The sequence below is a fragment of the Ornithorhynchus anatinus genome, chromosome 17 (genome assembly GCF_004115215.2).
Source record: "Ornithorhynchus anatinus isolate Pmale09 chromosome 17, mOrnAna1.pri.v4, whole genome shotgun sequence".
Lineage (NCBI taxonomy): Eukaryota > Metazoa > Chordata > Mammalia > Monotremata > Ornithorhynchidae > Ornithorhynchus > Ornithorhynchus anatinus.
In genome coordinates, this window is record NC_041744.1 from 1,141,558 (window position 1) to 1,165,856 (window position 24,299).

The window sequence follows — 24,299 nt, forward strand, 5'->3', positions numbered from 1 at the left end:
TCGTTCTCCCTCCCTCCTCCTCCTCCTCCCCGGTCTCTCAGTGTGCACCTTCCCCCTGCCTGGCTTCCCCTTTAGGGCATTTTCCCCGTGGGCGCGGCCGGCCGCAGTTTTCCCTCACGGGCTCCCGCTCGGGGGTCGTCGTCGTCGTCGTCTCCTTCCCGCCCCTTTTCCCGCCCCTTTTCCCGCGCGGAGCGGCTCTCGCGAGACTTGCGGCCTCTCTAAGCGGCGGCCGCCGCCCCAGCCCCCGCCTCTTCTCGCGAGATTTGCAGGCGGGGGCCCGGAGCCAACATGGCGGAAGGTAGAGAGCCGGGGGCCCGGGACGGCCCGACCCCTCCCCGCCCGACCCCCTCCTTCTCTTCCTCCTCCTCCTTCTTCTCCTCCTCCTCCTCCTCCTTCTCCTCCTTCTCCTCTTCTTCCTCCTCTTCGTCCTCCTCTTCCTCCGCCGGGGGGCGGCTGGCCCCTGGACCCGTTCCCATGGCAACCCCCGGGGCGGCTGCCGTGCCCGCGCGCGCCCCCCTGCGGGGGAGGAGGGGAAGGGGAGGAGATGGGGGGGGCCACCCCGCACCCCCACCGGGACCCGGGGAAGGACTGCTCGGGGAACCGGGAAATAGGCATATCGGTGGCGTTTGTTAAGCGCTTACTACGTGCAGAGCACTGGTCTAAGCGCCGGGGGAGAGACAGGGTCATCAGGTGGTCCCACGTGAGGCTCACAGGCTTCACCCCCATTTGACAGATGAGGGAACTGAGGCCCAGAGAAGGGTAATAATCATGTTGGCATTTAGGGGCTTGCTAGGTGCAGAGCACTGTTCTAAGCGCTGGGGGAGAGACAGGGTCATCAGGTCGTCCCACGTGAGGCTCACAGGCTTCACCCCCATTTGACAGATGAGGGAACTGAGGCCCGGAGAATGATATAATCATGTTGGCATTTAAGGGCTTACTGCGTGCAGAACACTGTTCTAAGCGCTGGGGGAGAGACAGGGTCGTCAGGTTGTCCCATGTGAGGCTCACAGTCTGGGAAGCAGCGTGGCTTAGTGGAAAAGAGCCTGGCCTTCGGAGTCAGAGGTCATGAGTTCGACTCCCGGCTCTGCCACTTGTCAGCTGTGTGACTGTGGGCAAGTCATTTCTCGTCTTTGGGCCTCATTGACCTCATCTGTAAAATGGGGATTAACTGTGAGCCTCACGTGGGAACCACCTGATGACCCTGTAGCTACCCCAGCGCTTAGAACAGTGCTCTGCACATAGTAAGCGCTTAACAAATACCAACATTATTATTCATCCCCATTTGACAGATGAAGTCTCTGAGGCCCAGAGAAGTGAAGTGACTGGCCCGCAGTCACACAGCTGACAAGGGGCGGAGCTGAGGAAAGAACTGGGCGGGGAACTGGGAAATAATAATAATGTTGGTATTTGTTAAGCGCTTACTATGTGCAGAGCACTGTTCTAAGCGCTGGGGGGGGGATACAAGATGATCAGGTTGTCCCACGTGGGGCTCATAGTTTTAATTCCTATTTTAATAATAATGGTGGTATTTGTTAATTGCTTACTGTGTGCAAAGCACTGTTTAAATGCTGGGGGGATGCAAAGTGATCAGATTGTCCCATGTGGGGCTAACAGTTTTAATCCCCATTGTAATAATAATAATGGTGGCATTTGTTAAGCGCTTACTATGTGCACAGCACTGTTCTAAGCGCTGGGGGGATACAAGGTGATCAGGTTATCCCATGTGGGGCTCACAGTTTTAATTCCCATTTTAATAATGTGGTATTTGTTAAGCGCTTACTATGTGCAAAGCACTGTTCTAAGCGCTGGGGGATACAAGGTGATCAGGTTGCCCCACGTGGGGCTCCCAGTCTTCATCCCCATTTGACAGGTGAGGGAACTGAGGCCCAGAGAAGTGAAACGACTGGCCCAAAGTCACACAGCTGGCAAGCGGTGGAGCCGGGATTAGAACCCGTGTCCTCTGACTCACAAGCCCGGGCTCTTTCCACGGAACCATGCTGCTTCTGAGAAAGAACTGACTGGGGAACCGGGAAAAGAGGCTGTCTGGGGAACCGGGAAGGACTGGCCGAGGAGCAGGGAAGTGAAATTTCCTGCCTCCGGGAACGAAACCGCTGAGCCGGGCGGTTCCCTCGCCCCGGGAGCCCGGTGGCGAGATCGGGTAGGGTGGGGGCTCTCCTCGACCCCAGGCTGGTTGGCTTGGCCCTTTACACTCAAATAATAATAATCATAGGCTGCGTTAAGCGCTTACTTTGTGGCAGGCACTGTACTAAGCGCAGGGCTGGATCCAAGCAAATTGGGTTGGGCACAATCCCTGTCCCACGTGGGGCTCGCAGTCTCAATCCCCATTCTCCAGATGAGGGAACTGAGGCCCAGTGAAGTGACTTGCTCAAAGTCAGCTGACAAGTGGCAGACCCGGGATTAGAACCCGTGACCTCCTGACTCCCAGGCCCGGGCTCTCTCCACTACGCCATGCTGCTTCTCAAGCTCGTTGTGGGCAGGGAATGTGTCTACCAAATCTGTCGAACTCTCCCAAGCGCTTAGGACAGTGCTGCACACACAGTAAGCGCTCAATAAATACCACTGATTCCTGCGGGAATGGCCAGGTGGGGACGGGAGCATCAGCCCCTCCAATCCATCCGTGGTCCTTATGCAGGGCTCCCTGGGGTCAGAGTCCAGTATAGTATTCATTCACTCGATCGTATTTATAATAATAATGTTGGTATTTGTGAGGCGCTTACTATGTGCCGAGCACTGTTCTAAGCGCTGGGGGAGATCCAGGGTCATCAGGTTGTCCCGCGTGAGGCTCCCGATCCCCATTTTACAGATGAGGTAACTGAGGCACCGAGAAGTTGTGACTTGCCCGAAGTCACCCAGCTGACGGGTGGCGGAGCGGGGATTAGAACCCGTGACCCGGGACTCCTAAACCCGCGCTCTTTCCACTGAGCCACGCTGCATTTATTGAGTGCTTACTATGTGCAGAGCACTCTACTAGGCTCTTGGGAGAGCACAATATAGCAGTAAACGGACACATTCCGTGCCCCAGACGAGCTCACAGTCTCCAGGAGAGTTGGTAGGCACCACCCACTGTTTTTTGCACTCCCAAATTTGAAACACGCGCTGAGCATCCTTCCAGCCAGAAATCTCTAAAGGGAGAAGCCTCGCCAAAGCCCACAGCCTCGGGGGGGGCTCGGAAGAGGATTTTCTGGGGGGCAGGAGACCGTTGCGGATATTGTTGCCCGTGAGCCCCGATTTCCCCAGATAATAAACAGTAAAGGCAAAAAGAATCCGTCAGTCGGTGGTGTTTATCGAGTGGTTACTGTATGCCGAGCACCGTACTAAGCCGGGGGGTGAGAAGCAGCGTGGCCTAATGGCTAGAGCTTGGGCCTGGGAGTCAGGGGGACCTGGGTTCTAATCCTGGCTCTGCCACTTCTATGCTTGGACAAGTCACTTCTGTGCCTCAGTTACTCATCTGTCAATTGGGGATTAAGACTGAGCCCCACGTGGAACGGAGACTGGGCCCAACCCAGTTTGCTTGTAGCCACCCCGGTGCTTAGTCGAGTGCCTGGCACGTAGTAAGCGCTTAACGAAACCACAATTGTTATTGTTATTAATAAGTGCTTGGGAGAGTCCAAGACAACAGAGCTGCTAGGCATGGTTCCTGCTTGCAGTCTAGAGGAGGAGACAGACATTAAAATAAATTATGGATTCGTTTAGAAGTGCTGCGGGGCTGAGGGTGAGGTGAATATCCAACGTTTAAAAGGTGTCACGTGAAGAAAACCCAGCTTAGGGCCATGGCTGTCCCAAAGCAGGGACTTTCCTCCGGGGAGTTAGGCTCCGGTCACTTGGTGTCTCGGACTGTCTGCGCCTCCCTAGCCCGACTCCATCGGACTGTGGCAGCTTGGGGTTCTGGGGTGCTCTGACTCAGTGATTTCACCTTCCCTTTGGCCTAGAGAAGCGGCCCGGCCTTCTGGGCAGAGCCCGGACCCGAGTTCTAATCCCGGCTCCGGCACTTGTCCGCTGTGTGACCTTGTGCCTCAGTTCCCTCATCTATAAAATGGGGATTGAGACTGGGAGCCCCAGGTGGGGCAGAAACTGTATCCAACCCGATCATCTTGTATCTATCCCGGTGCCTGGTACCTAGCAAGTGTTTAACAAATATTATTATTTGGCCTTTCTGAAATTGTCGCAGGGTGCGTTGCGGGCAAAGATCCGGCCCCTCCCCTCAGGTAGCAGCCCCTTGGAAAGAGAACCTGTCGGTAGAGTGCGGTCCTTAGTTCTCCAGGATCATCCATATTCTGTGGCGCCCCTACTAGCGATGATATTTCTTGCCCCGGGCCCGGAGGACGGAGCCCGGGCTTGGGAGTCGGAGGACCCGGCTTCTATTCCCGGCGCTGCCGCGTACCTGCTTTGACCTCGGACAAATGGTTTCACTTCCCTGGGCCTCACTTCCCTCCACTGCAGAGTGGGGATTTGATACCCGCTCTCCTTCCTACTTAAACCGTGAACCCCACGTGGGACCTGCTTTTAAATTCACCCCGGCACTCAGTACAATGCTGGGCACATAGTAAGTGCTCAACAAATACCGCGGTTATTGTGCCGAGCACCGTGCCGAGCACGAGGGGTGGAATCCGAAATTCTGATTCCGCCCAAGGATGGACTCAAGGAGTCTTTAAGGATTGTGGGGAGGGATGCGCTTGGATTTTGACCCCTTTTTACTCCCCACTCCCTCCCTCAGCCCCACGGCGCTTGTGTCCGTATCTGTAAGGTAAAGGCCGCGTGATCGCGTGCTATCGTGGGAGTTGAGGCGTGGGGGGTGGATGTGGCCTGCTCCTGCTGCCAGAAGCCAAGTGCCCACTCCCGGCGGAGGGGGTTGGGAGGGACAGAGAGGTGTTTGGCTCGCTCTCCCACCTTAATTCTTCTCCCGTCATCGTGCATGATCTCGTGGGGCATAGGGGATGGAACACGGGCCTGAGAGTCAGAAGGTCACGGGTTCCAATCCTACCTCCGCCACTTGTCTGCTGTGTGGCCTTGGGCAAGTTACTTCACTTCTCTGGACCTCAGTTACCTCTTTAAAATGGGGATTAAGACTGTGAGCCCCACAAGGGACTGTGTCCAACCCGATTTGCTCGTTTCCACCCCAGCGCTTAGTACAGTGCCTGGCACATAACGCTTAATAAATACCATAATTATTTTTATCATTATGTGGCATTAGTGCCTTAGCCGAATTTCAGACTGGCTGGCTTTGGGAGCCGGTGGCATCTCTGAGTCAAGTCAGTGGGTCGTATTTATTGAGCACTCGCAGTGTGCGGTGCACTGTACGAAGCGCTTGGGAGAGTACGGTAGAACAAGAGGACGGACACATTCCCTGACCACAACGAGCCGACGGCGTAGAAGTGTTTGGTTCCGGCAAAGAAGCTCGGTCAGTGGAGCCAGGGTGGGTTCGGCCCGACTCGAAGCGGTCGGGTTCTGGTTCCGAAGGAACGCGGCTGGATTAATGGCTTTCAGCCATCTCGCGCTCGGATCTACGGCCTTTATTCACCCCAGTCCCACAGCGCATAAGTTCATAGGTAGCCACGATTTATTTAGATGTAGGGGAAACGGCATAGTGTAGCGGATCAAGCACAAGCCTGGGAATCAGGTGGTCGTGGGTTCTAATCCCCCGGACGCAGGGGCCGCTCGGTAGGTGTCGTCGCAGCGGCTGACGTCCACGGGGTGGGCACAGAGATGCCTTTCTGGGGGCCAGAAGTTTGCTTTTCCTCCCCTCCCCCCCCCCCCGGCCCCCGTGTTGCTATTCTTGCCCCGGCCGCTTTGTCTGTGCCCACCCGTGGCGTGGCGCCACCGGCTGTCTGTCCTCATTGCAGAGGAGGTGGCCAAGCTGCAGAAGCACCTGGCCCTGCTGCGGCAGGAGTACGTCCGGCTGCAGAGCAAGCTGGCGGAGACGGAGAAGAGGTGCTCGCTGCTGGCCGCCCAGGCCGACGCCGGGAGCAGCGGTGACTCCTTCATCGGCCGCCTGCTCGCCATCGTGGCCGAGCTCTATCAGCAGGAGCAGTACAGGTAAGGAGGCCTCTGGCCCGTAGGGCTCGACGGGGCCTGCCGGGTGGTCCCCCCGCCCCGGGCCCCCCCTCACCTTCCGTCCCCCGGGGTCAGCTGCCGGGATCGGGTCCGCCTCCGGGTTCTCTACGGTGGGGCTCCGAGTCGGTCCTGGGCCACGTCCCGTCTCCATCCCCGGCCGTTCCCTTCGTCAGATCGGCGGAACGGCAATCCGCTTGCACGCTCCCACCCGCAGAGGCCCCTTGCCGTCGGCCTGTCTTCTGAAATAGCCCCGGCAAGAACACCTTGGAAGCGGGGACGTGAGCCAAGAGGGCATCCCTGACCGTCTGGGCGGCCCGCCCGCGGGTGTCCGGTCCCCGCCCCGCAGACTGCCCACCTTAGCTCTGTGGCCCAGGCCGGAAATGAAGTCGGAGTTTAAATCCGCACCCTCTGGCCGAGCAGGTGTTCCTCCTCGGTCCAGGGCGTAGCCTGGCTCCCGGGGAGGCCCGTGGCCGGCGCTCCCACTGACCACCGAGGCATGGGCCGCTCTAAGGGGGTCCCAGAGGAGTCTCTAGAGCCTGGCTGCCCGGAGCCAGGGCCTGGGATCAGTGCTGGCTTCCCACCCGGACACTCACCGCCCTGTTCACAGCAGGGCAGCGGCCAAAGCGACGCTGCTGCTGCCGGTCCCGAGAACCGGTCAGGCGAGGGTCCAGGATTCCCACCCAGCCCCAGGAGAGTCCAAAACCCCTCCCTCCTCACCCCGAGGAAATCTGGGGGTCTGGAGGAGTGGGGGCAAAGACCCCTGAAGGTTGTCTGCGTGACCTCCTTCCCGCTGCCCAGAGGGTTGGGAGGAGGGAGCTGCCCTCCTGATCCCACTCGGGATGGGGCGGTTGACCTTGGACTCTGATGGGCCCGCCCCGTCTGTCTGTCCGCCCGTCCGTCTGCCCAGCGACCTGAAGATCAAGGTCGGGGACCGGCACGTCCCCGCTCACAAGTTCGTCCTGGCGGCGCGCAGCGAGAACTGGAGCCTGGCCAGCCTGGCTGCCACAGAGGAGCTGGACCTGTCTGGTGAGTGTCCGGCGGGGTGGGCGGCCCTGGGGGGGACCACGGTCCTCCCTGCCCCGGGGGCCCGGCCGGAGACTGATGGCGGTGCCGCCTCCTCCCCCACAGATGCCAGCCCTGAGGTGAGCGTCGCTCTGCTGCGCTGGGTCTACACGGACGAGCTGGACCTGCGGGAAGATGACGTCTACCTGACGGAGCTCATGAGGCTGGCCAATCGCTTCCAGCTGCAGCTGCTCCGTGAAAGGCAAGTCTCCGGGCCTCCCGGGCCCGTCTGGCCCCGGAGCCTCGGTGAGTCTCGGGCGGGTGAGGTTGGGGCCGCCCAGAGGCCGTGCTGGTCCACGGGGGGCTTCCTCTGGGCTTCCTGGGCTTCCTGCTCCCGACCCGAATCTCTGAAACCTGACAGGATCCGCCCTCCTCTTCTCTCATTTGCCGGCGTTAATTGAGAGACCGTGCTCGGGGCTGAGCAGGCCACGGTTGCTTCTACCTCCCTCCCCGGGTCTGGGGTCGGTTGGGATGACCGGGCCTCGGCGGGACGTGCCGGAGCTGGTGCGCTTGTTCTGCGATCGGTTACCGGGGCTCCTCTCGAGCGCCTCTTTTGCGGTAGAGGGAGAAGGGTGGGCACCTACGTGGTGCGGGAGGGTCCGTGACAGGGGTCGTTGGGCAATCGTGGGCCCAAGGGGGCCGGGGCGCAGTAGCGGCCGCCCTGGCCGGACCGTTACGACTGACATCTTCCGTTTCTGGAAGGTCGGAATTTCTGCATTCGGCCCCGTGGCACCCCGGCAGGAGCGAGCTCCGAGGTGGCCGGTGGGGGTGGCGGAGGACGAGGCGGACCCCGGGGCCGACCCGGCCGGGGGATGGGGACGTCGTTCTGGGTCCGGTCGGGACTGACGGTCCTCTTTCCGGCAGGTGCGAGAAGGGGGTCATGTCCCTGGTGAACGTGAGAAACTGCATCCGTTTCTATCAGACGGCCGAGGAGCTGAATGCCAGCACGCTGGTCAACTACTGCGGCGAGATCATTGCCAGTCACTGGGTGAGCCCTGGCTGGGCCCGGCCTCTCCCACCCCCCTCTCCTCCCTGCCGCCGTGTTGTGAACGCTCGGCCCCGCCCCCGTCCCTCCGCATCTCGATCTCTCTCCTAGAGTTGGGAGGATCGTGCTCCGGGGTCTGTGGCTTTTCCAGGACCCGTTCCTGGGCAGACAAGAATGCGGGAGCGAGTGAGGGCATCCCGGAGGCTCCTCCTTCTGCCCCCCGGGGAAGGGCTTGAGCCCGCCGATCGAGGCCCAGTCAGAAAATCGTATTTATCGAGTTCTTACCTTGTGCAGAGCACTGTACTAAGCGCTAGGGAGAGCACGGTAGAAGAGTAAACAGACACATTCCCTGCCCCCAACGAGGTTACGGTTTAGAGGGGAAGACTATACGGGGGAGTCTAGAGGGGGCCCTCTCTGACCCCGGCCCGGCTGGCGTTTCCGTCGGTCATTCGGATTTTCCACCCTGCTCCCGTCCCCCAGGATGACCTGCGCAAGGAGGACTTCAGCAGCATGAGCGCCCAGCTGCTCTACAAGATGATCAAGTGGAAGACCGACTTCCCTCTGCACAAAGCCATCAGGGTGGAGAGGGAGGACGTGGTCTTCCTCTACCTCATCGAGATGGATTCCCAGGTACCGGCGGGAAGGTGGCCGGCTCCCCGGAGGAACGGCCGGGGGAAGCCGGGGGCGTGGAAGACAGAACCCGTTTTGGGCTCAACCCGAATTTACAAGGGGGGAGACAAGGAGAAAACGAAATGGGAAACTGTGAATGGAGGGAAGGAGGCAGGGAGGGAGAGACTGAGAGAGGAAGGGAGAGATTGAGAGAGACACTGTAGTTGGCAGTTAGGGGGAAATAAATAGGCTCCAGTCCAGAACCGACGGTCTACCATCTGCGCCGCTTCCCTGCCCTTCGCCACTCCCACTCTATCTTGATACCTGGGCCGTGTGATTGTACGTTGGGTGTGCTTAGAAGCACATCCAGAATTTGAGGCTGCTTCTGTTTACTGAAACTCGGTCTGCGCCCGGGGAGGGAAGTCTGTCTGTCTCCCCCCTCTAGACTGTGAGCTCATTGTGGGCTGAGGTTGTCACTCTATATTGCTGTATTGTTCTCAGTACTCTGCTCTGCACACAGTAAATGCTTAAAAAATATAGTAAATGAATGAAGTCCTAGTGGGAATGGGGGTGTCAGAGGTGGAGGAGGGGGCTGAAGGCCCCGGGGCCTTCCCTCCCCGACTCACCACGCTCATCCATCCAGTTGCCCGGGAAGCTGAATGAGCTGGATCCCAATGGAGACTTGGCGCTGGACCTGGCCCTGGCGCGGAGACTGGACAGCATCGCAACCACCTTGGTCAACCACCGGGCAGACGTGGACATGATGGACAAGGGGGGCTGGAGTCTGTTACACAGAGCCATCCAGAGAGGTAAGGAGGCGGCCCGGGAGAGGCCACTGACCCCAGGCGACAGACCCCCTGACCACCTCCCTCCCTCCCGGACCACCCTGAGGGTGTCATCGACCTCTCCCATCCCGGCCGGGGAGGGGCGAGGCAGGGGAGGATTTGAACGTCCTCGGCTCGGCGACTCTCTGGTGGCTTGACTTGACGTCTGGGGTCAGGTGGCCTCATGTAATGTTCAGCCTGAGATCTCTCCAATCTTTTAGCCAGGTGGGAAAAACAAGATAGAGCCCCGTTCCTTCAGCGAATGCAAAAGTTAAGAAGGACTGGACAGGGAAGCAGAATGGCTTAGTGGAAAGCGCACAGGCCTGGGAGGCAGAAGGACCTGGGTTCTAATCCTGGCTCTGTTAATTGCTTGCAGTGTGACCTTGGGCAAGTCACTTAACTTATCTGGGCCTCAGTGCCCTCAAGGGTATAATGGGGATTTAATACCCATTCTCCATCCTACTTCGACTGGGAGTCCCCTGCGGCACAGGGACTGTGTTCTACCTAATTACCTCTGTACCTACCCCAGCACTCGGAACGGCGTTTGAAACATAGGGCTTAACAAATGCTATTTAAAAAAAAAAGACTTTCCTGTCACCACTCTGCTATGGAGCCAGCTTGGCGTCCTACCAGTCGGCCCCCTGCCTAGGAAGGGACAACTTCTGCTTAGTGGCTGGGAAAGGAACAGTCTTGAGCTTAAGATTAACAAATACTATTAGTAATAGTATTACTCTTAAGCTCCTACTATGTGCAGAGCACTGTACTGGGTACTGGGGTTAAGGGCGAGGAAAGCTTATTGTGGGCAGGGAACGTTTCTGCTGATTCCCTTGTAGTGTACTCTCCCAAGCACTTAATACAGTGCTCTGCACATACAAAGCGCTCAATAAACGCGACTGATTGACAAGCCACTCAGATCAGACACCGTCCCTCTCCCTCAGGGAGTTCACAGTCTAAGCGGGAGGGAGAACAGGTTCTGAATCTCCATTTTACAGATGAGGAAGCTGGGGCCCAGTGAAGTGACTTGCCTGCGGTCATTCAGTAGGCCGTTGGCGGAGCCGGGATTAGAACTCGGCTCTTCTGTCCCCCAGGCCTGGGCTCTTTTCACTGGGCCACTAGGCAACCCCTTTCCTCTTGCGACAGTTCTGTCTCATCAGGAAGGAGCAGCAGGCGGGGTCCTGCCTTGCCTTCTCCCAACAGACCTTGCTCCCGAATCCATCTGTGGACTCAAGGGGTCAAAGTCCCCTTCCAGATTTCTGCAAGGAATAGTGCCTGCTTGTCCGCCCATACGAGAGCCTGCTTAAGGCAAGCTTGCAAGTAGCCAGTGGCCCCCTCGCCCAGGTAGTGGAAAAGGCCGCTTGTGGGCATTTGGCTCCCTTCATCATTCCTGCCTCAGAGCTGGGCAAGGAAACTGGCCTGGGGGCTGGCAGGGTTGGCTTCAGCTGGTTGTCTGCACGCGTAGGAGTGTGACGGGAAAATCGAGGCGTTCTCATGAATAAAAGTGTTTCCACAGAAGTCATGGGAACAGGTTGGGAGCGGAGGGGCGAGCAAGAGGCTTTGGGATGAGTCGGGGTCAAAGTTCAGATGGGATGGACTGAGGGCCGGCCCCGGGGGAGGAGGAGGAGGAGGAGGAACAGAAGACCCCAGAGCTGGGCTCCCATTCCCCTCGACGGAGGCTCACCAGCTGACGTCAAGTGGGTGAGGTGGGTAGGGGGTCTCTGAAATCGTGCCCGGGTGGCCTTCCTCAGCCTGATCCTGGCCAGAGAGATGTGAGGTGTGCTCTCTGCCCGCCCCCCTTGAGTAGAATGAACTCAAGCGGCGTCCTCTGTCAGCCAGTCAGTATTTAGTGAGTACTCACTGTGTGCCGAGCACTGGACTGAGCGCCTGGGAGAGTACAGTATAACCATGTACGGGCACGTTCCCTACCCACGTTGAACATACGGTCTAGAAGGGGAGACTGACGTTAATATAAATCAATGACAGATATGGACATAAGCGGTGTGGGGCAGGGAGGGGAGATGAATAAAGGGAGCGAATCAGGGCGACGTAGAAGGGAGTGGGAGAAGAGGAAAGGAGGGCTTAGTCAGGGAAGGCCCCTCGGAGGAGATGGGCCTTCGATAAGGCTTTGAGGCGGGGAGATTCATTGTCTCTGTGCTGTTTCCCGCCCCAGGAGACAGGTTTGCCGCCGACTTCCTGATCCGGCACGGGGCCCTGGTCAACGCTGCCACCAAGGCTGACCAGGAGACCCCCCTGCACCTGGTGGCCGCGTACAGCTCCAAGAAGCACCCGGCGGACGTCATGGCGGAGATGGCGCAGATCGCCGAATCCCTCCTAGCCACCGGCGCAAACCCCAACATGCAGGACTGCAGGGGCAGGTGGGTGGGGTGGGGCTCCCGGGGAACGCTGGTCCCCCACCCCCGCAAAACTTGGGAGACCCTCACACCCCTCCGTTCTGGTTCCCCTTTGCCCAAATGTGCCGGCTGGCGTGAGCGGCGTCCCCTCATGGGGGCGAAAGGAAGGGGGGTGACTGTCCACCAGAGACTCCTTCCCGGTGGGGGTGCCCAGCGGGTGTAAAGCCCCTGGGACAGCATGACGGGAGGGGCCGCCTCTATAGATGTGGGGGAATTGGCCGGACCTGTCTGACTTCTCTTCTGTCCGTCCGTCCGTCCGTCCGCCCAGGACCCCACTGCACTTGTCGATTCTGGCTCAGAACGAACACGTGTTCCACCAGCTGCTTCAGTGCAAACAGTACGTTGCCACGGTGGGGGTTTGTACCCGGAGGGGGGCAGAGGGGGACTGACCCAGTGCCCGCGGGTCAGCAGGGGTTGGGGGGGCCCCCGGGACGAGCAGCCGAGAGAGACTAGGGGAGAAAGGTGTAGACCACTCACAGCCCGGTTGGCCCTCGGGCCCAGAGGTATCGGGCAGCTGTGGAAAAGCGAGGTGGCCTGGCCGTCGGGTTGGAGAATCCCTGGCTCGGTCACCCCGCCTCCCCCGGCCTAGGGACCGTCGGCAGCCCCGGACCTGGGGAGTGTCTGGCCGGGACCGGCCCCGGCGTCAGAGAAGGGTTCCTCTCTGATGTAGAAATCGCTCAATGGGGGTGGAACGGGGAGAGCCGGGGGAGGAGCAGAGGGCCCCGGGGCCGGCCGGGAGGGTCGGGGGGCCGGCCGTGTCCTTGCCATGTCCCTGACGGGGCCCCGTGCCCTTCCAGGCTGGACCTGGAGCTGAAGGACCACGAGGGCAGCACGGCCTTGTGGCTGGCCGTCCAGTACATCAAGGTGTCTTCCGACCTGTCCGTCAATCCCTTCGAGGACGCCCCCGTGGTGAACGGCACGTCCTTTGACGAGAACAGCTTCGCCGCCCGGCTCATCCAGCGCGGGAGCAACACGGACGCCCCCGACGCCGGGACTGGTGAGGGCGGATGCAAGCCTTGGGGGGGTTGCATTACGACCAGCCGGCGAAGCCCTGACCCGGGGTTCCTCCGGCCCCCGGCCTGGTGCCGCGGCCCCTCGGGCCCGCTCCGGCAGGCTCCCAGACGGTTTTCTCGCCGAGGAGGCCCGACGTCCACGGCTGCGTGCCCGGCACTGCCGTGGGCCGTGGAGAAGGAGCAGCACGGCTAAGGGACCGCGTCTGCCTTCCGGGAGCCGGTCCTCTAATGGGGAGGGTGCGGAGACAGAGCCGGGTATGGGCAGAGGGACCGAGGGCCCCGGAACTCGAGCCGCAGCGAGATCCGACCCGGTCGAGCCCCTGGGGCTGTCCGTCCTGCTGTCCGGGTCCTCGTTCTGGATGAGTCTCCCCTCCCCAGGGCCCTGGGCGGTTACCCACTCCTACGTGTCTCAAGTTGAGATGCTTGATCCTCGACTTGAAGGCCTCCCACCAGCCATCTCCCTCTTCCCTACCTAGTCTGCATTGTCCCACTCCACCCCAGCTCGGACTCTCAGTTGGTCCCAAGCTAGCCTACTCGCCGGGCTTGCGTCCTCAACTCGCCCACCCGGAGAGCCTGGAACTCCCTCCCTCTTCCCCCGCACATCCACTGGAGCATCACTCTCCCCATCTTCCACGCCTCTTGAGATCCCACCTCTTCCAGGAGATCTTCCCCAGTTTCGTCTCCTGCCGACTACCCGCTCAGCCCCCGTGCCCTCGAGACCCTCCTCCCGGGCCCTTCAGGACAGATGCACGTCCGAGCTCGATCTCCCGAGCCCCTCCTAGATGTGTTTTACCGTCTCTCTGCTCTTTCTTGCCTCCTCGCCATCAGCTGGTCTGCGTCTAATAGATGAGGAGCGCTTCGGGGGCCAGGGTGGCGTCACCTATCCCCATACGACCCCTGGTGGCCCGGTCACCCTCGGCCCCTATGGCGGCGGCCTCCTGAACGTCTCGGGCCCATCTGGACGGGTGGGAGTGGGGTGCGGGGGGCAGGATCTTGTCAGGGAAGAGGGCCCAGAACTCAGGTCCGAATCCCCCTCCAGGGAACTGCTTGTTGCAGCGGGCCGCCGGGGCCCAGAATGAAGCCGCCGCACTCTTCCTGGCCGCTAACGGGGCACAGGTCAACCACCGGAACAAGCGGGTAAGTGGCAACGGGCCCGGAACGCCAGTGCCCCGAGGGGGCGGGGGTGGGAGTGGGCCTGACCGGAGCGGTGGTGCGGGCGGCCTCAGTCCGGCAGGGAGCGGAAGCCGGGTTGTCAGAGCGCCCTCCCACCTCCGTGCCCGTCTCGGGGCAGGGACGGGGCGACCCGCTCCCCGGTCTGCCCTGACCTTGCCTGATTTTCCTCCCCTCCCCCCGATCCCCGCCCCGGAACCTGCCCGAACCCCCCCGGTTGGGGGAAGCACTCCAGGTCCGGAGCCGGATGGGGGAGGCTCCCAATGGGTCAATTGATGGTGTTGGCTGAGCTCCTCATTTGGGAGAATACAGGCCCAGGCCCCGCCCACGGCCTACCCTGGGAGATGGAGTCAGAAAAAAGCGACGGCCTCGCGTCTCCTCTCGCTCCCGCTCCCCCAGGGAGAGACGTCTCTGCACACGGCCTGCCGGCACGGCCTGTCCAGCCTGACGGCCGAGCTCCTGCAGCAGGGCGCCAACCCGAATGTTCAGACCACAGAGGCTCCGCCGCCCGTCGGCCCCGCCGGTCCCGCCGGCCCCGCCGACAGCGTCTTTCTGCAGACGCCCCTGCACGTGGCCATCGCCCACAACCACCCCGACGTGGTTTCCGTCATCCTGGAACAGAAAGGTACTCGGGGCCGGGACCACTCGGGATCAACCCTGGCGGCCCAACTGGTTCAGCCCTGACTCTGGACTGAGCACCGGGTCCCCGCCTTCAGAGAGCTCACGGCCCGGCGGGGAGGAAGAGAGAGAGGGAGGCCCGGGGATCTTGTCCCCATTTTGCACAGGACACGGAGGCCCGGAGAGGTTGAGCGATCTGCCCGAGGGAACACGGCAGGCCGGGTCTCCTGCTTCTTCTCTGCCCCGCCACCTTGAACCCCCGGTTCCGTCGGCCAGGATTAGCTAATTGAATCAGTCCAGCGAAGTGAATTACAGAAGCTGCTGAGCAGCAGCATCACGGTCTCTGGCCAGGCCGCCCCACGGTCCACCTCCTGGACTCCCCTCTCTGCCCCTGTGCCCGGTCCATCCCTCGCGTGCCTCTCTCTCTTGACACTCGCCTGTTGCTTCCCTGCTTGCTTTGGGAGATCCCCTCTGAAGAGTGGGTGGCCCTTCCTCCACGCAGGGGCCCGTGTCCAGGCCGGGGGAAGCCTGAGGTTACAGCCCCCGGTTCTCACGGCCTTCGGTTCCGGCTGCTCCCCCGGGGACTTTAGCAGATGAACGAGCCCTCTCACCGGGGCGGTGCTGGGCCTCTCACCCCAGCGTCCCGCGCTGGCACCCCACTTTCCTGTCAGTATCGGGTGCCTCGTTTCCCAAAATAGTTAGCCTGCACCACTGTGGCACCTGCTAAGAGTTAATCGGGTGTTCGCGTCTGTCTGTGTTTCTGAAACCTTAGCTAATGCCCTGCACGCGACCAGCAACCTGCACATCATTCCGGACTTCAGCCTGAAGGACTCGAGGGACCAGACGGTGCTCGGGCTGGCTCTGTGGACAGGTGAGGGGCGCCGGCCCCGTGGACGGCGGCAAGTTGGGGAGGGGCCTGCGGCTCAGGGGCGGGACCCCGGGAACTTGGTTTGAACTGCCGATGATGCCGAGGAGAACGCTCCACTCCTTCCCTTGTCTTGGGTGCAACTGGGTTTATCCGGCAGCCTCCCCTGCCCCCAAGAAAAACGCCCGCTGCCCTGATCATCAGGCTGGAGTAGCTGGTGGTTAAAGGTGCTAGACTCTCCCGTTGCTCACCTCGGTTTTCCGGTGGGAGATGTGGCCCAGGAAGCAAGGTGGAGAGGGAGTGGAGAAGGGCAGGGCATTGATGGTAGTCGGTTTCGAACTGGATCCTGTTTCCCCGTCACTGCCAACCACGGTGTCTCTCTCAGTCTCTCCCTCCCTCCCTCGGGCACACTGACGCCCGAGGATGAGGACGCCTGCGGGACGGGCGTTTCTGGGGCCCCCGGTTTCCGCACGAAGCCTGCTGCTCCGGGGGTTGTATGGGGGATGGCATTGGCCCTGATCCCCGTTGTCCCCCGTGTACATCTTGCAGGCATGCACACGATCGCAGCCCAGCTCCTGGGCTCGGGGGCGGCCATCAACGACCCCATGTCGGACGGGCAGACCCTGCTGCACATGGCCATCCGGCGGCAGGACAGCAAGAGCGCCCTTTTCCTGCTGGAGCACCAGGCGGACATTAACGTCCGGTGAGCCGGTCGGGCCCTCGGGGAGGCCGGGTGGACGCCGGCGCTTGGTGGAAGACCTGCCCCCGGGGCGCTGATTCCGGGGTCTTGGCAGCGACCGGGCCTCGGCGGGTTGCTTGAGCCAGCCTGCCCGGCCTTCCGTGAGCCGGGGTTCCGATGGAGGGTCCGGGGGCTGCCGCCGGGCTGGCGGAAGTCAGCGTTTCCCCAGCGTGACCCGAGGCGGGACGGAAGGCCGAAGCTCTGGGCCCCAGAGCACAGAAGCCTGCGGGGCAGGAGCCAGGGTTGTTCCGGGGACACCCTCTACGGGTGGGTGGCAACCTGCTCCACGGGGGCTGCCGACTGGACGGGGCTCTCGCCTCTCAACCCCCCACAAAGCCACCCCCAGTGTCTACGGTGTCTTCTCCAGCGGGGCCACGCGTCCCCAACACGGGATGCCCCCCCCGAACCTGACTGGGGGGGAGCGTTCTCGTCACACCTGGGTGGGGCTCGCAAGGAGCTCGCCTTCCCCCGGGACCGCCCCTCCGCCCCCCCGTAGGAACAGTGGGTGCGACGGGCCCCGTCCCTGCCTGTCTTCCTCCAGAACCCAGGACGGGGAGACCGCCCTCCAGCTGGCCATCAAGAACCAGCTCCCTCTTGTGGTGGATGCCATCTGCACCCGTGGGGCAGATATGTCCGTGCCCGACGAACGGGGCAACCCCCCTCTGTGGCTGGCGCTGGAGAATGACCTGGAAGACATCGCGTCCACTCTGGTGAGGAGTTCCGCCGAGCGGATATACCCAGACACACACGTGTGCACACGTGTGCACGGCCTCCGGCCTCCCCCGCTCGAGCCGCCGCTTCTCTGGGCTGCCCGTGAACGGTGGCGGTCCCCTGCGCTCGCTGTTCTGCGTTGGGTGTGTCTGAGCCCCGCTAGCTGCAGACTGATCGGAGCCATCGTGAAAGCCTCCTTCCTCCCACTCTTCCCCATCCCGCCTGGCCCGGCGGCCCCTTGGCTGAGAGTGGGGGAGGCCGTGCCAGGAGGGGCCGCCGGCATCAACGGTCTACAGTGATGTCCTCCTCCTCCTCCTCCTCCTCCTCCTTCCAGGTCCGCCACGGCTGCGATGCCACGAGCTGGGGCCCGGGACCCGGCGGCTGCCTGCAGACCCTCCTGCACCGAGCCATCGACGAGAACCGAGAGCAGACCGCCTGCTTCCTCATCCGCAGGTCCGGGGCCCGGGACCGTTGGCCATCCTGTAGCCGCAACAGGGGGCAGGGGGTGCGGGCGGGCATCCTTCCCCAGCTCGAGCAGAGCCGGGCGGGGGGGACCATCCTGGAGGGTCTGGTGGTCTCCGAAGCAGGGGCCCGGGAAGCGGAGGACGTGGGCAAGGAGCCCGGCCTCTAGAGCTCGTGGACTCGGGGGGTGTCCGAGGCTGGGGGCCGTGGGGGGCCCAGGCTGCGTCCCCGGAGCCGCTGGGGGTCTCCGGCGCCCGCCCTGCTCCCCCCCGGGCAGCTCCGGCCGTGGCCTGGTCTCTGAGGCGGCGGCGGCCCCGGGGAACCGCAGGGGCCCAGCGGGGGAAAGGGCCGGATTGTCCCCTGGGAGGAGGGGACCAGGCTCTGCCGGGCCCCTTCCTCCCCATCTGGACCCAAGCTCGGGGGGGACCCCAACCGTGCCCTTGTCCTGCGTCTCCCCGCAGCGGTTGCGACGTGAACAGCGCCAGGCAGCCGGGGGCCAACGGGGAAGGAGAGGAAGAGGCGCGGGACGGGCAGACGCCGCTGCACCTGGCGGCCTCCTGGGGGCTGGAAGAGACGGTCCAGTGCCTCCTGGAGTTCGGTGCCAATGTCAACACACAGGTAACTGGGACTGTCACGGTTGGGGGAATCTGGACCTCCGGGACCCCGCGGCGGTCAGCCCGCCTCCGGCTGGGAGCCTCTAGGCTCCGGGTGGCGTGGGGGAAGAAGAACCTACCTCTTCCTAGCCATACCAGCCCCTGAACAACACTCCCGACGTGTGTGCCGCCGCACCCCGACCATCCCACCCCCCCGACTCTCCTCTCCGTCCCTGTGACCCAGCAAGGACCATCTGGCACCCCCGACTCTCCCCTCCCCTAACTCTCTCCTCCCCTTTCCACCCCTGAATCTCCCCTAGTAACACAACACGGACCATCCCGTGCCCCTGAGTCTCTCCTCTCCATCCCTTATTCTCCCCCAGTGACCCAGCACGGACCATCCCCTCCCCTCCCTTCAATTTCTACGGACCTATCGTCTCTCCTTTATTTCCTAGTTACTAACCGATCTCAATTGAATGACTAGATGGGCTTGTCTTGGTGCTTGGACAGTGCGCTGCATTCACATTTGTGTTCACGCAAACCTCTTTTCGACCTCATCATCAATCCATGAATGGTATTTATTGAGAGGTTACTGTGTGCAGAGCATTGTATTAGTCACTTGGGAGAGTCCAATATAAGACAGTTGGAAGCCCCATAAGGAGCTTCCAGTCGAGAGGCGGTGACAGACGTTAATAGAAACGCATGTTATGGATGTGGACCTAAGTACCGTGTGGGGGGAGGTGAATGTCGAACGTTGGACAAGACTTATAATGCCAGTGTGTTCCTGCCCGCTTCAGAGTCTGGGGTCCTGAGCCCAAGGGCCTGGCTGGGCCCGGGGCCCGGGGTCTCCGTGGGCCGGTAGCCGGGACCCGCGAGCCCCTCTCCGTCCACGGCCGGGCCGCTCAGAAACGAGGCTGGTGTGCGGCGAAGCCCATGCCGGTTCCGAAAGGGAGCCCGGGCGGATGGTCCCCTAGGCCGTCAGGCCCGGTCTGGGCTTCCGCTCATCTGGCGGTGGTGCCCGGTGCGGTGGGTGGTCCCCCCTCGACCCCCCCGGGCCAGGGCGCCGAGCCCACAACCCGCCCCTTCCTCGGACAGGACGCCGAGGGCCGAGCCCCTATCCACGTGGCCATCAGCACCCAGCACGGGGTCATCATCCAGCTGCTGGTCTCCCACCCAGACATCCGCCTGACCGCCCGGGACCGCCAGGGACTCACGCCCTTCGCCTGCGCCATGACGTACAAGAACAACAAGGCGGCCGAGTCCATCCTCAAGCGGGAGCCGGGGGCGGCCGAGCAGGTGCGTGGGGGCGTCGGGGGGCGGGAGGTGGACGTGGTGGGGGCCGGGGAGGGAGTGGGTTCACCCACTCCGGGGCCCGGCAGCCAGTGCCGAGAGCCTGAGAGACGCCTCCCGTTGACACGGCACCTCAGAGGCGGCCGGAGACCACCGGGCCTGTGCCTCCGGACAGCCCCCGCCCCACCGCTGCTGTTGCCCAGCAACCTTCCCGTCCCCTCTGGCCGCGTGATAACCAGGCCCCGTGGCGTGCTCCTCCGGCCGGCTTGGCCCGACGGTCCCTAAAAGGCCTACGGGCCCGGGCCACGACCGGGCTACAGGGTTGGGCCGAGCCGGCCGGCTCCCGCGGCCACGCCGACCCTGGCTTTGGTCACAGGTGGACAACAAGGGGCGGAACTTCCTCCACGTGGCCGTGCAGAACTCGGACATCGAGAGCGTGCTTTTCCTGATCAGCGTCCAGGCCAACGTGAACTCCCGGGTCCAGGATGCCTCCAAGCTGACCCCCCTCCACCTCGCCGTCCAGGCCGGGTCGGAGATCATCGTCCGCAACCTGGTAGGGCGGGCGCGGTGCCGCCCCTCGGACCCCTGGGTGCCGGGGGCGGGCCGGGGGAGCGGACGCGGGCCGGGGAGGCGGCTTACTGCCCTCCTTCACCCCGTGACGCTCCCGTTGGATCTGGCCCGCAGCTCCTCGCCGGGGCCAAGGTGAACGAGCTGACCAAGCACCGGCAGACGGCCCTGCACCTGGCCGCCCAGCAGGACCTGCCCACCATCTGCTCCGTCCTCCTGGAGAACGGGGTGGACTTTGCCGCCGTCGATGAGAACGGCAACAACGGTAACGGGCGGGGGAGGGCGGGGGGAGAGCGTGCCCACGGCGGCCCCCGGGGAGCCCCCGGCCGGGCTCGCTCCAGCCTGGTGTAACGAGGGAGCGGCTGGGCGAGACCTAGAGGTGGCGGCCCCGGGTCCGGGGGAGGGCGGGCAGGCGGCCGGGGCCTCCGTGGGTTGGAGTCGGACCGTGGTCCCCTCCCCGCAGCGCTTCACCTGTCCGTCATGCACGGGCGGCTGAATAACATCCGGGCCCTGCTGACCGAGTGCACCGTGGACGCCGAGGCCTTCAACCTCCGGTCAGCGGGCGGGGAGCGCGGCCCCGGGGGGGGCGTCACCGAGCCGCGGGCGGGGCTCGCTGCGGGGGGGGGGGCCGGGGGCCGTGTCCGCGCGGGCCACGGGGCCCGAGGGGGAGCGGGCGGGGCCGGCGGGAGCGGCGGGCGGCTGACCTCCCCGCCCGGCGTTCCCAGCGGCCAGTCTCCGATGCACATCCTGGGCCAGTACGGCAAGGAGAACGCCGCGGCCATCTTCGAGCTCTTCCTGGAGTGCATGCCTGAGTATCCCCTCGATCGGCCGGACGCCGAAGGCAACACAGGTGCGCGGCCCCCGGCATCCGGACCGCCACCGCTCCAGAGGCCGGGCCGGCGGCTGGGGCCACGGGGGGACGGTGGGCGGTGCCCCGCGGCGCTTGGGCGTTCTCGGTCGGGGGGCGCGGAGGGGCGGCGGGGCGGGTAGCGGAGGGGTGAGGTGTCGCGGGCTTTGCCTTTCAGTGCTGCTCCTGGCCTACATGAAGGGCAACGCCCACCTGTGCCGGGCCGTCGTCCGGGCCGGGGCCCGCCTCGGGGTCAACAACAGCCAGGGCGTCAACATCTTCAACTTCCAGGTGGCCACCAAACAGCTCCTGTTCCGGCTGCTCGGTGGGTCTGCCCGGGAGGGTTGGGCACGGGGCGGCCGGGGGGCGGCGGCGGGGGCCGGAACGGGTTTCTGAGCGGCGGCGGGGGCGTCTCCCACGGTGTCCGGCAGACATGCTGTCCAAGGAACCGCCCTGGTGCGACGGCTCCAACTGCTACGAGTGCACGGCCAGGTTCGGCGTCACCACGCGCAAACACCACTGGTAAGGCGTCTCCCCCGGCCCCCACCTCCCCGACGTCCCAGGGCGGGGCCCCGGGGGGGCGCGTGGGACCGTTACGTCCGGGTCGGCGGGGGGCACGGCTCCGGCGGGCCGGCGGCGCCTCCCCGCCCCCTTAGGGCCGGTTCCCGGAGGAGGCCGTGGGCTCCGGGTGGGCTCCCCACGGGGCCGACCGACCCGCCCATCCCACCTGCCGGAGCCCGGCAGGCCAAAGGCAGCTGGCAGCCGCACACGAGGGCCTCGGGGTCCGGGCCCCCCCGAATCCTCCCTCCTCCCAAGCCCGGGGCCGGTACTTCCCCCAGCACCCCCCGGCCTTCCCGGCTCACCGCCCCCGGCCCTTCCCGCCCCTTCCTCCCGCAGCCGGCACTGCGGCCGCCTCCTCTGCCACAAGTGCTCCACCAAGGAGATCCCCATTATCAAGTTCGACCTGAACAAGCCCGTCCGCGTGTGCAACATCTGCTTCGATGTGTTGACTCTGGGGGGCGTCTCCTAGGGGGCCCGGCGGGGACGCGGGGCGGTCCTAGCCGCTCGCCGGCTCGCCGGCCCCACGCCGGGCGGGACCCCGAAGCCGTGTCCCCCGCCCCCGATCCGTGATCCCGTCCGACGGCGGTCGTCGCCGGGGCCGGAGGCCCCGGGGGCCGGATGGGCGGGAGCCAAGAGCCGGGTGCGGTTGTGGCGGTCCCTCTGCCCGCGGGAACGGAACGAAACTCGGGATGTCATCCCTCCCTTCCCCTCTTCTCCCCGTCCCCCCACACCTCCCAACCCTCCCGCCCCAGCTGCCCAGCGCACACGGGTCCCGGGCCGGGGCGCCCGAGGACGGGCTTCGCCCCTCCCCGCCCCCACCGTCCACCCGCGCGGGGACCCTGGACGGGGCTGGGCCGCGGGGGTGACGTCCCTTCTTATCCCAAAGGCCGGGCCGGGCCGGGGGGCGGGGGTAGGGTAGGCCCTGCCCCTTCCCTCGGGCGAGGCCGCTCAGATTGAGTTGGGAGTGGGGCCCGCCGGGGCCTCGCTAGCGCAGCAGGAGGCTAGAGGGTCCGTGGGGTAGGGCCCACCCCCCCACCGCAGGGTGCCAGAGGGGCCCGGGGCGCCCGCGCGGCTCCTTCCCGCCCGGGTCCGGTCCGGCCGCGGTCCGGCCCGGGCACCCCCAGGGGCCACGCCGCCCGTTTCTGCGCCGGCAGAGGAAAAGGCACTTTATCCGGCTGCGCTTTCTCACGGAGCTGCAGCATCGAGGGGCCCGCCTGCTGACGTGGCACACGCGCACACGCGATCCTCCCTCACCTCCCCCCTCCGTGCCACCACCCCTGCACGCACGTGCACCTCTCCACGCACAACCCGCTCACCCAGGCGCCCCCACACCCGCGTGTACACGCTCACGCCTCCCCCTCCGCGTGTGCCCGCGTGGATGGTTCCACCTGGCAAGTTTTGCACCCGTGAAAACACACGCGTTCCCGCACCCATCTCACACCGCTGACCCCCTCCCCCCCCAACCCCAGCAGTAGATGCACAACTAACACAGTCGGGCGCGACCGGACACAGCGGGTGCCGTTTCCGGTCGGCCCCGCCTCGGAGGCCTCGGTCCATCCGCCGCGGGGCCGGGCGGGCGGCCCCCGCGTCGGCCGAGGCTCCGGGAGCGGGCAGCGCACCGGACTGGGGCGGGGGCCTGGGGGCTGGCCGCGGCCTCCCCCTCCCACCCCCGTGACCGGTCCTCTGCCTTTCCACACCCCGTCGTCGCAACGCGAAGCGCTTCCCCCGCCCACCCGCCCCGGGCTCGGGAGCCGACGCGGCCCGCCACGGTCTCTCCGGCAGCCCCCAAGTGACCAGGTTTGCCCCCCTCGACCGCCTCCCCCGGGCAACCGCTGCACGCTGGCCGCGAGGGCCGTGACCCCGCCACCGTGCCCTTGTGCCCTCCCGGAGCAGGCCGAGCCCCCGGGTGCGCTGCCGGCCGGCGCCGCCGGCCCTTGCCCACGTCCGTCTCTGCGTCCGCGTCCGGCGGGCAGGCGCGCCGCTGGGATTCGTAAGTTCCGTCCACTCCGGAGCCGCCGGGAGGGTTCGTTCACGAGACCGTGCCGTGTCGGTGCGTGCTTCCTGCCGTCCAACTCCCCTGCTGTCGCCGTTCGGGCACCCGGACCGGCCGCTTCCCTCGTGAGCGGGCTCGGAGGCTTGGGCACCGAATTTTCCCGGCGGCGGGACCTGTGATCTGATCCCCCTCTCGCCCCCGCCCTCGCTGGACCAGGCTGGACACGTCGCCTCAGCAGGGGTTGGTTTGGCAAGGAGTGGTTCTGACTAGGGTGTCCTCTCCCACGCGCTTCCCTCTTCCCCGGGCCGGGCCAGGGTACGGGCCCGTGACTCAGTGATCCGGTAAAACCTTGTGGTCTGGGTGTCCGCTCCCGGCCCCCACTACGGGGAGGCTCCCCCAGGCTCCACGTCCTGTGGGGGGACCGGTTCCCCTCCGCCCGCCCGCGGCGAGGGCGAGCGGTCGGCCTGCCCAGGCCGCCCCGGCGGGCCCGCGTCCCGACGTCTGCCCGCGGAGACCTCCCGCGAGCCTCTAGTTCCGCTAGCCCCCCTCTAAGCAATGACGGCAGCCCTAACGTGACACTAATATGCATTTCTTAAGCCAAAAATAAAATCGACTTTCTTTCAGAACCCGCCCTGCTCTTCGCGCCGTCCCCGAGTTGAGCCCCTTCGCCTCCAGGGTCGGCCACCCTGGGGAGGGGGTCTCGGGGGGGGGGCGTGAGCCGAGGGACCCCACCTCCCCCTCGACGTGGTTTCCTCAGCATCCGCCCCCGCCCTGGGGCGGAGGCGGGTCCCGCCATCTCCCCCTCCCCTGGATTCTGGCAGCCGCATCCCCCGCCTCTCCCCAGAACTGGCACCGGGCTTAAGGCCGGGCCGCACAAACCCGCCCGAGGATGTAACGGCTGGAAAAGGGT

At 64.3% G+C, this 24,299-nt stretch overlaps 1 protein-coding gene and 1 non-coding gene across 2 annotated transcripts; both read left to right on the forward strand.

Annotated features, from left to right (window-relative positions):
* The first annotated feature begins 262 nt into the window (after positions 1 to 262).
* ANKFY1 (ankyrin repeat and FYVE domain containing 1) lies at positions 263 to 24,015 on the forward strand. Its single transcript, XM_029082217.2, has 25 exons — positions 263 to 298; positions 5,862 to 6,054; positions 6,980 to 7,098; positions 7,201 to 7,336; positions 7,999 to 8,122; positions 8,600 to 8,749; positions 9,372 to 9,537; positions 11,720 to 11,924; positions 12,229 to 12,297; positions 12,758 to 12,957; positions 14,013 to 14,110; positions 14,543 to 14,768; positions 15,534 to 15,632; positions 16,176 to 16,329; positions 16,907 to 17,075; positions 17,411 to 17,529; positions 18,000 to 18,156; positions 19,227 to 19,427; positions 19,798 to 19,974; positions 20,106 to 20,253; positions 20,452 to 20,542; positions 20,714 to 20,838; positions 21,014 to 21,160; positions 21,267 to 21,357; positions 21,733 to 24,015. The coding sequence occupies exons 1-25, from the start codon at positions 289 to 291 to the stop codon at positions 21,863 to 21,865; spliced, it is 3,507 nt and encodes a 1,168-aa protein (XP_028938050.1). The 5' UTR covers positions 263 to 288; the 3' UTR covers positions 21,866 to 24,015.
* Positions 13,216 to 13,341, forward strand: MIR1363 (microRNA mir-1363). Its single transcript, NR_034758.1, has one exon. It is a non-coding gene; the product is annotated as a microRNA mir-1363 (primary transcript).
* Positions 24,016 to 24,299: the final 284 nt, after the last annotated feature.